The 17,087-nt window shown below is 49.5% G+C and overlaps 1 protein-coding gene across 9 annotated transcripts in view; it reads right to left on the bottom strand.

Moving 5' to 3' along the window:
- CASZ1 (castor zinc finger 1) overlaps positions 1-17,087 on the bottom strand; it is a 198,130-nt gene that overhangs the window by 32,548 nt on the left and 148,495 nt on the right. For all 9 annotated transcript variants that reach the window (XM_051637229.1, XM_051637228.1, XM_051637223.1 and 6 more), the window contains 3 exons: positions 12,233-12,787; positions 5,113-5,953; positions 2,335-2,403 (listed from right to left, as the gene is read on the bottom strand). In XM_051637229.1, the coding sequence (XP_051493189.1) occupies positions 2,335-2,403; positions 5,113-5,953; positions 12,233-12,787 (1,465 nt within the window). The remainder of the gene's footprint in view (positions 1-2,334; positions 2,404-5,112; positions 5,954-12,232; positions 12,788-17,087) is intronic.

The following is a 17,087-nucleotide window of genomic DNA, read 5'->3' on the forward strand; positions in this document are numbered from 1 at the left end:
TCTTCTGACACTTGAAACAGTTCAAAGCTATTAATTTTTAAAGCCCAGCATCTGTTTGGCTTTTTCAGAACAGGAAAGCTTACACACCACACACACACACACACACATTTACATGTACTCTAAGGTACAGCAACACCCTTCTTAATTTACATGAGGGTACCCACAATTTCCCTGCACATGATCAGACAAAAAACACAGTTGAAACAAGCAAACTCACAGTCCATTTACTCTCACTGATATGCAAATCCACACTTCTAAATTGTCCACACAGGCACACAGATTCATTTTCACCAGAACAACCCACTCCCCTTCCCTTACTTTAATTGGTTCACTTTTTGTTTTTTTTTTTTTGACCAGAAAGAACTAGTCTTTATCTGGCAAGAATTAGAAAGAAAACCCATGATAAATAAATAATAATAAAAATAATAAATAAAGAAGTCAGCATGCTTAGAGAGTGTTTACAGACTCATTACCCTGTAACGATGATGTGAAAGAAGGAAGAAAAAAAAAACAACCCACCCCAATTATAAGGGGGGAGGAAACCCACACAGAAATAAATATTTAAGCAAGTGCTGCCAGAAGCACCATCTGCTGAGGCACTAATAATAATAATAATTTTTTTCTGTGGTCTTTTTTTTTTTTTTAATTATAAATATACGGGTGGGGGGAAACAACCCAACTCAAACTAGCTAAGTAAGAGGTTTTGTTTTGTTGTGTGAGAGAATGGATTATCCCTGGGCAGCTTTTGGCAGTGGCTTTGGCAAACTCATTAAGCTAATTATGCAGTACAGACATAGAGTGTCATGTCTCTCTCCCCCCACCCCTTGATTTTAAGGCTTTAAACTGTTTTTAAAATTGTGTGTAAATTGAAGGGAAGTGGCTGTGCTGCCAAGGGGTGGCCTGCAGAGCTTTTTAAGCAGGATGTGGTGTCCCTGAGCTCTCTCACAAGCCTCCCTCAGGTACCTGCCTGGCCCAGGGAAGGGGCTTGCAGATCACCACGAAGAGTGGAAGTGGGTGAAGTGTTGATAAGAGTTCTCTGCTTGAGAAAGGACCAGGGGACAGAAAGGGAGGCATCTCCCCTCCCACTGCAGCCTCGGCGATTTCTGTGATCTCACCAGTAAAATGGTGCTGCTCCTTCTGCCCCATGCAAAGATGGGCTTAAACCCCTGCTTTCATGCCTCTGCTCCCAGGAGGCAGTGAGCTGCCACATGCACTAGAAGCACTGCTGCTTGAAAAGCTGCATGTGGTGCTGTAATTGTCCTCTCTTCCCAGGAAGTCTTCTGCCCCCTTCTCCTGCATCAGGGATTTGGACAATGGGGATAGAAGGGAAACCACCTCTATTTCCCCTCTCCAGCCAGGGACAGCACTGTTCCCAGCCCCTTCCCCTGCCAGGATCTCCTCTTGCACCTTCCTAGCAGCTGACTGCCTCCTGCAGAGAGACTCTCTGAAGACTCTGACAAGGAGGGAAAGCACAGTGCACATTTCCCTCCTGTTTTGTTTGTAAGTCCTGGTGGGAAAAAACCCTTCAGGTCTATTTCTGGAGAGAAGTGTTTGCTTGCTTCCTTGGCTGTATCTTTCTGAGTACCAGGGGCTCTGTACTGAGCTCCCTCATAGCTCAGACAGAGGATTCAACAGGCCCGGGCAAAGGCTGATGGACCCTTTACACCATGAGCTCTAGGGCAGGCAGGTGTTGTGCCTCTGTCCCTCATGGCATTACTTACTTGGTCTCCCCACGAGAGCCCTTGAGCTCCCTCTCAGCTTTGCTCATTGCTGCCCTCAGCTTGCCCAGAGCCGTGATAAGATGCCTCAGCCTGCACCTTATTCAGTGAGGGGTTTTCATATAAATGAGCAGCAAAATATTCTAGGACAAACATCCCAAATTGATGCCAAGACCTGCCTAACCTTGAGTCACTTGTGAATTCCTCCAGCCTAGATTCTCAGGAGTAGGACATTCTCTGCTTGCCTCCAGCAGGCACTGCACATGGGAGGGGAAAAAGGCTGAAGACAGCACAGCAATGGACAGAAAGAAGTACAGTCAAGAGATAGGGCTCCCATATAAACCCTGGGCTTCTGCAGTTGAAACATTTTCCACTATTTGTCATAAAGTCTAACAGCTCCGGGGAGCTGAGCATGCTCTTGGCATGCTTGTGCACCTCTACCAGCTACTGCTCTCCCAAGCAGGGAACAGAGCAAGCACAGATGCCAAAGGGAAATGGAAGTGCCAATGACTGGTTTAAACACTTGATCCAGATGGACAAGAGCTCCTCTCTCCCACCACCACTCCACCCTCTCACTTCCAGCCCTCTCCCCAAGAAAGTAAAGAGTTTTGCCTACCTGGCAATATACTTCTGGTAAATATTTACGTCTTCGCTGACAGCCGGTTTGTCAGTGGGTAATCCATTCCTAATGAGGAACACAGGACAGAGCTGGTTAGCAGGCAGGAACAGGGCACAGTCTAAGCTCCTTGTTTCTCTCACACCACTGACATGTCAGGAGAGTAGGCCCACAGAAGAGTACCCATCAAAGACACCCATGGGTTTAACCTCTCTCCCCCTACCCTTCAAATCCTGAACCTTCTCATCCTAAGGAACCACAGGCCACCCCACTCCTCCTGCCTGTTCCTTTTTTGCAGGACTCAGTTCACTTTGTTGGAGACACTGAGAAGATTGGCCATGAAAACCTGCTGTCCTTATGTGCACAGAAGGGCCAGTGAGACACATCTGCTGGAGGCTCAACCGTGGGAGAAGAGTCTCTGTGCTTCACCCACCCTGTGGCCTACTGCACATTTCCTAGGGCCAGCAGGCACAGGGTTCTCCTAGCCAGGCCTGGCAGTGTGGCCACAGCTCCCTATATGAGGCTCTAATTGCCTCTTTTTTCACATAGACACCCCACCTCCAACAGACAGATGGAGCAGCAAAGGTATTTCCATATTTTAATCAATGAGAAGACGAACCAACTGCACCCAACTGTCATACAGGCCTGGGTTACTTATCATCCTAAGGAAGCAGCCAAAAATTTCATCCTCAGTGAGTCAGCAAGAGAAAAAGAGATACAGGGCCTGACTCCAGACTAAGAGACAGAGGCACAACAACACAACCCCAGGCAGGCTGTGTGTGGTCTTCCTTCTCAGTTTTGCCCCCACCCAACCTCCACTCCTACTCCTGACCGCTCTGTACCTGGATTAAACAAGGACACTTTTCCAGAGGGTTCACTTGAAGTAGGTAAATTAGTTCAGGGAAGGTTAATAGCATTAGATGTTACAGAGAGTTTAAACCCCTGGCTAGGGTGTATGTGCACTCGTGTGAGAGGAAGGGGTGATTCCTGTCAGGTTATTTGGTCCCAGTGGGGACTGTGAGTGGAAAGCCAGGTCCCAGACACCATAGTTAGCACTTCCCCCACCACCACAATCAATGGGCTGGTTTCTTTTACAGTGAAAGCCTCTATCTAGTAAGTAGCCTGAAAGAGAAGGGACCAGAGCCCCTTCTGTGCTCCAGTGTGAGATCAGGACACTGGAAACTGCCAGGTGGAAGGCCCTGGTCACCTCCATTCCTGCTGCTGCCCCATCATGATGCCCCAGTTGAAGAAGCCCTGTGGCTGGAGAAGGGATCACCATGGTGCTGCAAACCCACATCTGCAAGAGGCAGAACTGAGAAAGGAAATAAAACTAGGATCCCAGTGCAACACTGAAGCAGGTAAGAAGGGGCCAAAGCCCCCCACGCACAGCTCCAGGATGGCCAATGAACTCCAGGCAGCTGAGTATTCTGCAAACTCGTCAGGCACAGAGTCCCTGGCCAAGTCACCCATCACAACAAGGGACTGTGCCTCGAAGAATATTTAAACCTCCGTGTTTTTTAGTAATCAGAGTCCCTGCCTGCCATCTGGAGCACACACAGGGTTCATCCTGAGCAGGGGCCAGATGCAAATATTAAGAATCCTCTGCCCTTTCCCACACACCTTAACCACAGAGCTCCCAGATCTGTCTGCAGGTAGTTGGGAAATAACTGTTTCAGATGGAAGACAAGTATCATTAACTATACCTTGCAAGTGAGGAAACATGGGAGGATGCAGACTTGCCTGAGACTCCAAAGAGCATCTGAGTGAGGATTCAGCCCAAGGCCTCCCAGGTCCACAGAAACACAAAACAGCCTTTCTCCTTACCAGAGGGCAAAGCAGCAGGGCGTATGTGATGGTATTTGCCATGGAAGTGGAGGCCAGAGGTCCTAGACCTCCTACAAATGATCCCATGGGATTCAGAGCTCACAACAGCCCCAGGTCCACAGTGAGAAATAAGTAAATCCAAACCATGACAAGAGAGCAGAGAAGTCCCTCCCTCCCTCTTTGCACCCTCACGTATGGGTGTAGCTTTTCTACAGCTACCACTTCTGGAAGCCACATTAAAAACTAATCCAAGGTTTGGCAAGGCCTTCAGATATCTCCATTCAGTCAATGGCATCACTGCAGAGATTGCCAGCAATGTATGTGTAGGAGGTTATTAATGGTAATTGGGCTAATGAGTTTGCCCAGTCTGAGGGGTAATTGAATCACCTCTATTTGTGTAAGGAACAAGCAAATTGAGAAGACACAGGCCTGGCCCCACAGAAGTATGTATATGCCTAACTCCTAGGAAAATTGATGGGAATTAGGCACCAAAATGTCTTCTGAGTTCTGGGACAAACAAAAAGCCCCATCTTGCTAATGGTAAAGTCAGCAGAGCTTTGCCATTGACTTAAATGGAAGCAAGAATCTGGTTCTCCTATAGACACAGGTAGAACCTGAAGAAGGAAAAGGTGAAGTAGTTACAACCTTGACCTTAAAGAGTGCTGACAGCACCAGGTTCTCCCATCTTTCATTTTAACATATGAATCCAGGAGCTACTGGGCTCTAGATTCATGGCTAGGACTGCTGATGGCCACATCCACAGTGCAAATAAGATAATTAAAGGTGTAACGAGCACCAGAGGAGCAGAGACTCCAACAGAGAGCAAAAAGAAACATCACACAAACCGAGCAGCATTTATCATCACACAAACTGGAATTGCCCACTGATCTACACACAAACATTAGGTATGTTCCCCCACTAAAACAAAGATAAGAAAAGTGGGAGGACACTTACTTTACTGTAGAGACTGTTCCAGTTGTGATGGAGTCTGTCTTGGAGAAAGTTGATTTCAGGTACTCAGGAGTGTTGAACGGCAATGAGACAGCCTGCTCTGGCCCAGCCACAGGAGTGCTGCTGGGGGTACTGGTGAGGGGAGCTGGGGCCAGGCTGGGTGTTGGAGCTTTTAATGGAGTGAGCTTCTGGATGTTCCTCACATCATACTTGGAAGGCCGGCCTACCTTGCCTGTCTTGAAGGCGATGGCTCCTCCCATATCTGGGCTTCCTTCTCCAGGCTTGAAAAGGTGCAAGTACTTGACATTTTCTAGGTCATACTTGGAGGCCTTCTTGTAAGTGTTGCCATTTTGTGGCCTGATGCTTTCACCCGTCTTCAGCTTCTGAATGAAGAAGTCATATTTGGAGGCCCGTGACATCAGGCCCTGCATCTGGGAACTGCTGGGAGACGGCAGTGGCAGGATGGTGGCTTTGGTCTCCGTCAGCATGGAGGCATCTGGACCTGGCACCCGAATGGGCTGTGTGAGCACTGAGGAAGTCTCTTTGCCTAGCTTGGAGCCCAGCTCCTCAGATTTGACCAAGTGCATGGGCCAAGAGAGCTGCTCTCCAGCTTTCAGCTTGCGGATGTACTCCTCATACTTGGAGAAGCGGGCTCGTTTGCTCATGGCGTCCTCGCCGGGGAGAGAGGCTGCGGTGGCGGTGGCCTCTGAGGTAGCAGCATTCAGCTTGTCAAAGCTGATCTTGCGGGCCAGCTCGTCCCGCATGTTCTGGTCGTCGTAGCCAAACATGCCCAGGAACTCGTTCATGGTGGTGGCAGCGTAATCTCGCAGTGATGAAGCTTCCCCTGCAGAGAACCCAAGGGACAGAGTCACGCCAGGCGCTGATTTTTCTTCTCCTCCCATCCCAGCACTAGTTGAGGGGAGGGGGAATAAGGGGAGAGGGGAACATGATCTACTGACGTTTGGCTCACTTGTTAGGTTTTACGACTCTTAAATTAATTTGTTTTAAAAAAAAAAGTAATTAATACTGGGGTAGAATAAAAAGAGTTCATCAATGCCAGGAAAATCAATTTCCTAAATGTTCTAGCCGATGGCTTTTCAGTACATTAAACAAAGTTTCATAAATGTCTCTGCACTCTTGCCTTGGCCTAATATGAAGAAAAAGTAATTTTCCTGGAAGTGAGACCAACGCCAATATGCCGAGGTCTGTACAGGGCTGTCCTTGTGTGTTTGTGTCTGCAAGAGGTGCAGAGAGGCTGACAGCAGAGTGTGTGTGTGTGTGTGTGTGTGTGTGTGTGTGCACGCACGCGCACAGCGGCAGGAACACCAGAGCCAGCTGTGTGTGCTGGGGAGCAGTGGGGCTGGAGCAGGCCGGACAGCATGGTGGGAAACGGAAAAGGAAGACAGGGCCAGACAATGCATGGGGTGGAGCAGGAGGAGGGCAGAAGGGAAAAGTGTAGAGGAGGGAAGGGAAGCAGCAGAGGTGGAGATGAACGAAGGTGGGGCAAAGGGTATGTGCATGAGGCAGTGAAGAGTGGGGGGAAGGAGTGGAGAAGAGAAGTCAAGACAAAGACTGGATAGTTCTGCATGGCTGTTGCAGTCCTTCCCTTCCCTGTCAATTTTTAAAGATCTGTAACACTTCTTTTCACCCAACTTGCTCCCTTCCTTCTCAATCCCAATGACTGGAGAGCTGCTACTCTCCATGTGAGAGCCACAGTTCAGTGAAGGCTGTGGAAACCTACAGGCAGCCTTCCTGAGCAGCCAGGAACAGCTTCCAGCAAGACCAGTAAAGCAAAAAGTCCATGAAGGTGCAAAATGGATGAGGAACAGCCTTCTCTCCAACAGAATTGGGACTGAGAACAGAAAGAGGTATTGCTCCAACACGGGCTCCAGAGAGGGGGAGAAAGCCAGTGCTCAGGAGTGCAGGTTGGGGAAGGAGCAGGAAGGGTTTGGTCTACACGAGAGCAACCACAGGGAGGAAGAATGAGGAAAAGCTGTCCTTCTTGGGTCTCTCCCTCCCTTCCTCCCTCCCCTGCTCCCTCAGGCAGTTTCACAGGCCACCAGGAAGGGAAGAACACACATCTGGAGGTCACCCAATATCAGTGTAAAGGAGGAAATAAAGATTGCTCTGACGTGCCAGCTTGGACTCATTTAGGCTTCAGTCTGACACAGCGCTCCTCCTCCTCTCCCTCTTGCTTTCTCCTGCAGAGTAAAGATTTACTGCAAGCAGGAGTCCTTCAAACCTCCCTCGTCATCTTTTCCAATCACTCATTCCAGCTCTCACGGGCAAACACAGTCTTTCCCAGGGAGCCAGCACAGGCAGGTGCATGGGCAGCACAACGGAAGTTCTGAGCACTGGGTCCAGCTCAAACCAAATCTACACTGCCTTGAAAGATAATGGAAAAGGAATGTACCAAGGCACAGCCACAGAATAGGTCACCAGATCCAAAGCATGAAAATAATCCTCTAGGATTAGGGGGATCTGACAGTTGAGGATGGCACATGCACAGGGATGCACACCCAGCAGGGCACCTCCGCACACACGAGCCAGGCAATGAGCAAAGCCAAAGCTCAACAGCCATCAGCTTCCACAAGTTGGTTTCCTCACACAACCTCATAGGTCAGCACGAATCTTAAAGGATGTTAAATGCAGAATCATGCCCCACAGTGTCCAATAAATAGACTTGTCAGAAGGAAACCACAAGGAAGGGCTGTATCCATTCTCACCTGGGCTTCCCCACTTGGCCCTCTCCTGTGGCCCCTCCAATGCTCCACCAAAGCCATCAACTTTATCCTTTGCACACACACATATTAAATAATTCTGCCTTGCTTAAAGCCATTCTTCTTTTTACCTCTTTTTCTCTCTCCACCTCCATTTCAGAGTAACTCTATGAGCCAGCAGAAGAGCATTAAACCCATGAAATCTCTACTGGGTCTAACACTTCCCTCTTTCTGTTAAATCTGCTTTCCCTGTTCCGCTTTTCCTTTTGAACCTGTAAAACAATCCCCCAGCCTCCTTCACAATGCCCTGACCTCCAGGCACTGCACAGAAAAACTCTACCCGGCCTGTGCCAAACTGCAAGGGGAGAAAGAATACCACAGAGAGGATCTGGTAGGAAATTAAGCTATTAAGTGTGATTTTTACTAGCTTCAACAGCTGCCCTGAAAGCCAGCCAGCCCCTTTCCTTCTTTATTCTAACCTGCAGCACACAAAAAAGAAGGGAGACCTTCTTCAATCCCACATCTCAAATCAGTTTTGCAAATCCCAGCTCAGATCAGAACCCAAAGACATTACAAACCCAGGGAGAGGATTCAAGGAAAACTAGTTATTTCCTTATAATAATGGAGAAAATGAAATGTTGTAGGAGACCAGCTCCTTTTTAAACTTCTCTCATTTGCACATCTGGTCTTTGAATGCATCTTTGGTACCCATGTGGCTAGACCTCAGTTGATGCAAACAATAAGATGCAAACCCCAAGACCAAAGGAGGGGGGGCAGTTTTCAGATCTTTTCTTTTTAGCTTTCCAGAGCCTGAGCTTGAGTTCAGGTTTCACTACCCTGGATTTAATCCCCTCGTCTCCCCAAAACACCTTGTATCCTGCTTTTCTTTTGCTCAAATTTGATTCCAGATGATTGCAATACCCTCCCTGATCAATGGCTTTGCCTGTGTTGCTCAGTCTTCCCTCATCCACATTTGAAATGAAACCCTGGCCAGCTCCCACTCCTCACTGCCTAGCAAGCACACCTTCACTCATCCCAGGATGAGCCCAGCAGCACATCCCCTAAAGCCAAAACAACCTTCTCTTACTCTCACAGACACCTAACCAGAAGGCTAGAGGCTCCTCAAGTGGAGGCACCTTACGGAAGGGAGCTGTCTCACCACAGAGATGGTATGATATCCAGCCAACTCATTTCACATACACTTTCAAAGAGCAGCAAAGAGATAATTATTGTTACCTAATCGACAGAAAACCTCCCTGTACCCACATGCAGACAGAAGTGAAGCAGGACAGCAGCTGAGAAACAAATCCCTGTGAAAAGTGCACAGCCCTGGAGGCACAGGAAGCATTGTCCCTGGGTCTTCTTCCCCCTCCCTTGCACCACATTTTCTTTCTTTTTTCTGTGATAATCACAGGGCTCCCTCTCCCCTGGCTGCTGCTCTCCATTTGTGGGCATTGCCAAAGAGCAGAGATCTGTGTGTCTCAGAGCAGCTATCGTATCACAAAGGACCCGAAGCTAGCAAAAAAAGGGCTAAAAATAGCCTGCAGCAGCACACTATATATGGAAGGAAAAGCAAAACAGCCCAAATGGAGTGCAAGGTCTGGGTACTGGGGGATGGGACATCCCAGCCAGGGCTCTGTCCTCTACTCTGCTTGGGAGGGAAAACATGTAGACTTGGGGGCTATGGGATAAAGAGCAATAAACTGGCACTCATCACGCAGGGTCTCCCAAGTCTCCCCAGAAAAGGACGAACAGGAACCCCCCTTGTTGAAAACAGGTCCAATATTCCCTTTCTAAGAGACTTAGACAACAAATTAAGAAAAGAATGGAGAACTCTGAAAGCTTGTACATGGGGAAGCTCCCGGTGACTACTTTAGTCCACTAGGTAATAAAAGGCAGAGTAAAGAACACGGGGCTGTACAGGAAAATCTCCCTGGGTATGTGTGCGTCAGTGAGAGACTGTGGAAAGGGATCTCTGTCAGAGGCTGGACTGGGAAATCTAAATGCTATTTATAACTGTGTGCAGAGGTGTGGGTCAGTCCTTGTGCAGGAGAGGGGGTGTGAATGAATGAAGAAACCAGTCTGCATGTCCAGATCAGCTTCTGCCACCCACCTCCGGACACACACACCAGCTCTGGGACTTCTGAACATGTTTTCTAGCTGTGCCACAAAGGGAGGTACGTAAGGCAGGGCTGACCATGGACTCCTTAGTCCCTTGTTTCCAAGGGTGCCTCAGAAAAAGAAACAGGAATGCCATGCATGCATCTTCCCTATCTTGTTTCAAAGCATGAGGATTGAGTAGCACAGACCAAGTGTCTGCAAAGTTCTGCCTGATGCACAACAAGCCTCACTATCTGACCAGGGAAGGAGACAGAGGTGGCAGGGAGCTGGTGTTAGACTACAGGAGGTGCTAGTGGAGGACATGAGCAGAAGCTGAAGCCCCATGAAGCAGGCTGTGTATACACACCAGGACTCCAGAAGCAGGAACCCTTCTCAGTCCCATATAACTAGGATCACTTTCACCACTGATCTGGCTAGACGTAGGAGCTGGTTTTCTGTGTGGCTGCTGCTTTTTCCTCAAGTTTCTAGCTGATCAAGAAGTATGGGCTCAATTTTAAATACTGCTGAGCACTGCCAGCTGTCTACCCTCTGTGTCCTCAGAGGGAGCAAGGGTGCTCAGAACCTTCAAATCCAAGTTCCTGTGATGCCTCCCCCAGAGATATCCTGACCAGGAGGGCAGACCTGTTTTCCTCTCCCTTGATCTGATTGTCTCCTGCTACCCTCACAGGAGAAAAAAATCTCTCCTTTTTGGTATAGGCAATTCCATATCTCACTGGAATAAACTTAACTTGCACCCAGTAAAAGCAGGTCTGAGAGGACTCAGTGATGAACAGCTTAAAATCTATTTTCTGGAACACTGACAGGAAAAGACAGAAGAGGGAAATAAGTTTGTCCTTTCCAAAGCAAGAGATGTTTCAGTTTGTGCTTTCCAAGGAAAGGTTGCAAATGACATTTACAACAGGGTTCTTGAAACAGACACTCAAGCCCTGGCAGCACGTCTGTTTGCAAGTCAAATCCCATGTGGCTGTATCTGTAAACTGGACCCTGTGTCTGCCATTACCTGCCTCAAACATAAATGAGTCTTCAGCCCCCCACGAACGCACATGTTTTTTGCATAATCCTTTGACAATGCAGCCCTACAAAGGCATTTTACTGAGACCTCCTACCCCAGTAAGAAACCTCAATTCCTTTTCATTTTCCCCAGTTTAATAATATCTTTTTTACATATAAGTTCTCCTCCTTTTAGTTTTCATAGCAAATAAAAGCTGCAAATGGGGAGGGGGGGAATTAAAACAAACTAAAAACAGAGTCCAGGCACAATCACCTTGTGTCTGGGAACGACAAGGGCTTTCCTATCAAAGGAAACTGAAGGTCACACTTTTCCTCATTGATCTTGCAATGTTTGTTAATTACTCTGTCACTGATGTGGCGAAGGATAATTAAACAGCTCTGTTTATATCTTATATGCATAATTATGTGTGCTGCCACTGAACTCGTGAAGACTAGAGAATGTGCCTCTCCAGAAGGGGAACGGACAGACGGAGATGAGTTTCGGCTGCATTATTAACAGGAGGAGGAAAACACACACACACACACAAAAGGAGGAAAGTTTGATGGATTCACAAAGTGCTGAGATCAGGGGAGGGGTGCGTGCAGGTGGAGCAGATTAGGGGGAGATCTTTCAATTACAGATCCAATCCAGCTGAGTGACAAATTGAGGGAGGGAGCTGCTCTGCCCTAATGGAGAGAATTCAATTTACCCTAAGCTGTATACCAAGGTTCAGCACTTGTACACCCCCAAAATCAAGCTGGGGGGAACCTGGGTATCAGAAGTGAGAAAGAAATTCAGCTGGGGATTTCCTCAACATCTCTTGCTGAATTCAACTTCTGAATGAACAATAAAAATAAGGTAGAAGCTGTGTGGAAATAAGAAATGCACACACAGCCTGGGGGAAAAGAGCTTGCAAATGCACTCAAGCTGGCACCCCAGACTGAAGCAGTGGGGGACACACAAGTTTGGAACCAGCAGCTTCACCAGCTGAATGGTGTGAAGGAGTTTATGGGAGGGGAGATCTATTCTTTATCAAGGCATCTATGGTCTGAAAAGAGCCATCCAGCCACATCCACCCTAATGAACACCCCTTTTGGGAAGGGAAGGCTGAACCAGAGGCCAATTCAGCATGGTCCCATGAGCAAAATGCCAGGCTTGCAAGGAGATTTGGGCTTTCACCCTCTTCCTTGGCTGCCAGATGCAGACAGTATCCAGCATGGACACACATCAACAGCTCTTGTCTGTCCCACAGGAAATGTGACCATGAACGTGGAGGGAGCAGAGGGCTTACCTGAGGCCTTGGAGCCTGTGTCGCCACTGGAGGACCGGTAGGCATCATCCTTGGAGGCTGGCCCATCTGAATCCCTGTCATCCACAAAGTTGCCATCCTGTGAGCCTCTCAGAGCCTCTGCCTCATCCCCATTATCTTCCTCGTCACTGCAGCCCTTGGGCTGCACCATGTAAACCCCTTCGGGGGGCACCTCCGCACTCTCCACGCCCTTAAATTCCTTGCCTTCCACTCGCCCCAGCACGGGCTCCTCGTTGTATTCCCCGTTCACCCACTTCTCAATCACCTCCCTCCTTTTGTCCTCCTCAATCTTCTGCACACGGCTGAGTCCATCTGAAAACTCTGTCCCCAGCTCCTTGGTTCCGGGCTGAGGCAGGTCCTTGTTGCTGCTCTCCCGCTGTGGCCCCTTGTCTGCTCGGGCCTGCTGGGCTCCCCCGTGGTCGAAGATGACCTGGCGGCTCAGCTTGGCACAGATGGCATTGAGCTTCAGGCCGCCTTTGCGCTTGGCAGCCATCGTGGGTTTTCCTGAGGCTGCGTCAGTGCATATAGTTCTTTCAGCTGGGAAGAGAGAGGGGAAAAAACCAAGGAAGGGCATTAGTGGGATTAGACAACTTGAACCCAAACAGCAAATGGCTGGTCCCAACCCAGTGGGCCTCCGGGCATGGCCAGTGCCATCCTCTGAAAGGTGGGGCTGCCATCTGTTCCCTGAGCTCAGAGTGGAAGCCCAGCCAGGAGAGCCTGGGGAGAGGCAACGTCTGAACCTGCTGGTACCAAAGGATGCCACTGGCCTTGAGAAAGAGGCATGTATTTATGCTGGGACTGAACTGGGCTCAAAATTCCCCAAACACCCCAGGCAGGTGAATGTGGTACAGCTCAGCCTTTGCTCCTGGCTCAGTCAGGATATGAAATCTGTTAAAAGCCTGACATCCTGTCTCCTTCAGACTGCAGCACCACCTGCTCTTAGGTCCCCAGCTCCATCCCAGATGTGCTGGCTGCCAAAACCACACCAGACAGCAACTGCACCCAAACACCCATAGCAAGGAGAACAGCTTCCCAAGCCGAACCCTGGGCATGGTGAGGAATTCATTTAATAGGGTTTACACATAGTCTCAGAGAACCAGTACAGACCAGAAAGAATCAGTAAGGAGGACAGGAGCCTTGACAAATGCATGGTCTAGAGCATCAGCCTGGTGTGTAGCAGTCAAATGGGAAAAAATCATCACCTTGGGTTGGTATCAGTTATCAGGCCCCTTTGCCTGCTCCCTGCTCACTCACTAACACAGGAAATTCTGCTCTCACACTTCCCAGCACAATCAGCTAATTAGTGTGGGTTTGTTATTTTAATGTAGTTTATTCATATATGACAGCTAGTAAAGGAGGGGTGAGAGAAAGTGGGGGAAGAAAGGAGGAAGGTAAGGTCTTAACTTCAAGGTCACAGAGAATCTTGAACTAAATGGTCTCTATCAGAGTCACTGGCATGATTATCACACCAACAATTAACAAGATTCAAGTGCAAATAAAAGCAAAAAAAATATTCTAAAGCAGCTGCATTGTCTCATTTTCTTCTTTATTTATGATACCCTCTGAGAGACACCCAGACCAAGAAGGGTTAAAGATCCCAAGTCAAGAAACATGTATGTAGCCTGGCTCTTTGACGAGCAGACCCTGCTCTGTGTCCCAGGGTAAAATGCCTGCTGGACACACATAGCACTGGAGTTACTGTGGGCATGTTGCTGGAGGTCCCTCCAAAATGTGCTCTGGAACTTTACCCACCCTGAAAGAGGGGCCCAGCACATGGAAAGCAAACAGAAACCATTTCCAGACCTCGAATGGTGAGAATGGGTTCCTCCACTGCACAGGAGTCCCTTGTGGCAGCTCAGCCCACACCTCCCTGTCACCAGCACAGAGGTGCTGCTCCACAGAAGCACAGTGAGATTAATCAGACCCCCTACAATGCATCCAGAAGCCATCGTGACAGCCCCTAATCCCATAACATGACAGCCCAATACAAACAGACTGAAACTTTAGACCTGCTGCCCAAGAGCCAGAGAGTGGCTGCTTAGCGTAAACTCCTGACAGCTTCAGACACGACTCCCTGTCAAGGACTGCAAGAAAAATACACACACACCCCCCCGATAAATATATCAGCCCCCAACACAAAGGGAGGCAAGATGTACTCCTCCACTTTCCCCAAGCACGCCCGCCCCAGCACTAACACCTACGTACAATTATGCTTTCATGAAGGGAAAGCACACATTGCCCCCAAACACATCCTTCCCCATCTAGAAATGAAAGCTGCTCAAGAGCTGTGTGTATGCACTGACATGCTCCGTAAACGTAGCCACACACGTACGGGTTAAAAAGTCCCATCTCCCCAAAATACATTCCTGTACATTTCCCCACGTGTTTCCCTTTCACACATGCCCCACACCCAGCCCTCACGCATGCAGATGGGCACAGGCAGACGCCCCCAAAGCTGCAGAAGTCTCTGTGTGCTGGCACCTTCCCTTCCCATCACATTCCCACTCTATTTAGGGCAGAAAGTGAAGGCCAATCCTCTGCGCAACTGGTACCACAGAGGGAATCTCAGGAGGCTTCTGTGAGCTCCAACTGGAGCCTGGCCAGGACACCTACAGCTCCTGCCTGTGTGCTGGGGCGTGGGGCCAGCAGAGAGAGGTGGCTGCAGGTGGCCAGGATGGTGACACCTGCACTGCCGGGCATTGGGTCAGCCCTCTAGCTCCAGCACTGCTCTGCCCAGCCCTGCCTGGTGATTCCCCATCCACGTTCCCACCATACCCAGCCCTGCTTAACTGGTGAGGTCAGCACAGCTCGCAGCTGGAGATAACTGGGAGGCAGACATGCAGCAGCCCGAATCCCTGCTGCCCTCCCTCCCCCTGCCATGAGGGCAGGTCCCATTATTCTGGTCTGGAGGTGAGCAGCCAAGTGCGTGCACCAGCCGGCAAATGAATATATAAATATTTATTCAAAGGAAGAGAGGAACAGACGTTCCTGAGGCTGCACTTGCTGCATACGCAGCAACTCCGGGGAGCCTGCAACTTGTCTTCCATTCCTGCTCCTGCCTCCTTCCATCTCACACACCCTGTGTGATGGCTTTGCCTCTTTGCCTCCCCAGCTCCTGCCTCCCAGCTCCTGCCTTTCCCCCAGGTATCTTTCCTGCCCCTTCTCCCCGTGTCTGGGATTTTTCCTGAGCACAGCAATTCTGCTCTTTAACATCTGGAGAATCTTTCTAAAGTTTAAGTTAAAAATCAAGTTCTGAAAACATACTTTCCCCCTGATCTATAAAACTAACCCTCCCAGAGACCCTCCTGAGGTGGGACCTGCCCTGTAGTACCAGGACCCTAATGCATCTCCATCACACCTATGCACGTATGGCCGCAGGAATCAGAACTCCCAGTTTCTTCTGCCAACCTTGCAACCAATTCTCACAAGCCTGAACACACAATTTTATCTTTCCATTGCCTTATTTTCTTTTCTATGCAACATGAGGGACATCATCTATACTGACATTCCTATTCCCCTCTTTTAGCCTATCAATTTTCAAAGCAGAAGGGAAACCCTTCTCACAAAGGAAGGCTGAAGATGGTATCAGGCCAGAGGGGACCAGAGTATCTGTGTTTCAGTCACTCAGGTAGAGGAATTGAGATGTTCAAAGAGGCACCCTTGTATCTGCCCAAGGTCACGACTGTCAGGCAGGGAGGGACCCCTGAAGCCAGGCAGAGGCTCCCTCCCCCCAAGCCAAGCTCCCCACCCCAAATCACTTCACGTCTCCATCGCACTGTTTAAAAGATTCCAGGCTAAGTAAACATCCCCCTTCATTTTCTTCGTCTAAATAGAAATGTTTTGATTTCACATCAATCTGAGGAAGCCGTTTATAACCTGAGCCTGTCACAGGGACTTTTCATCTCTGCCCAGGACAAACTCTCCCACATGCTCTATTTACACTGAGCACTTCCTCTGAAAACAATGCCACCGGGAGTTTACTCCACTGGCCCCCTCCCCACACCCTGCCAGGAGACACCAGCTCCCTCCGCTCTGCACCCGGCCCCGTGGCATCTGGAGACCAAACCTGCCTCTCAAGGAAAGGTTCAGCTTGCTGCCACCAGGCCTGGCAAGGAGAAGGACAAAAGCCACCTCATTATTTTGCTGCCTGTCAACCCCCAAACTGGCTGTGGACAAGCCCAGGCTGCTGTCCCTCTTTCCCCTGACCCCTGTGCGAAGCCCCAGGCTCTCTCTCCCCTCAGAGTCCCCAAAATACCACTTTCTCACCCATGAACTCCAGTGGTGGGGTACTGCTGAGGTGGGCACAGCTTAGCTCTGCCTCCCTCAAAGGAGAAGAGGGCCTGCAGGGGCCTTCACGCAGGAACAAAGGGCTTTGCATAGGGGACAGACACAGGACACCTCAGCCGAGCGACAAACTGGAAAAGAGCCATTGAGGTTTGGCTTTGGATGGGGGTCAATGAAGAAACACACCCAGAGAAAGGGAAGACAGGGACCCAGCTGTGAAAAAGGGGGATGTGGGAGCTGGATGAATCAGCTGGCATGGGTGGAGGAGAAGGGGCCCTGGCTGGGCAGCAGGAGCTTACTGGTGTGGGGAGGGTTGGGGGTGCAGGGGAGAGCCCCACTGGATGGGGCAGGAGCTGAGGAGGGGCAGAAGGGCCCATGCTGTGGGGAAAGGGGTGCTGGCTGGGGAGGGATGGTGTGCTGTCACATCAGAGGGCAGGGTACGTGGAACAGATGGAGCTTTCATATTCCTATTGAAGAGTTTTAAGCCCAGCTGAGCAGCTCCGTTCAGGAGGGAGGTCCCAGTGCCAGCTTTCCAGGAGCTGCAAGCTCTCAT

The sequence above is a fragment of the Apus apus genome, chromosome 20 (assembly GCF_020740795.1).
Source record: "Apus apus isolate bApuApu2 chromosome 20, bApuApu2.pri.cur, whole genome shotgun sequence".
NCBI lineage: Eukaryota > Metazoa > Chordata > Aves > Apodiformes > Apodidae > Apus > Apus apus.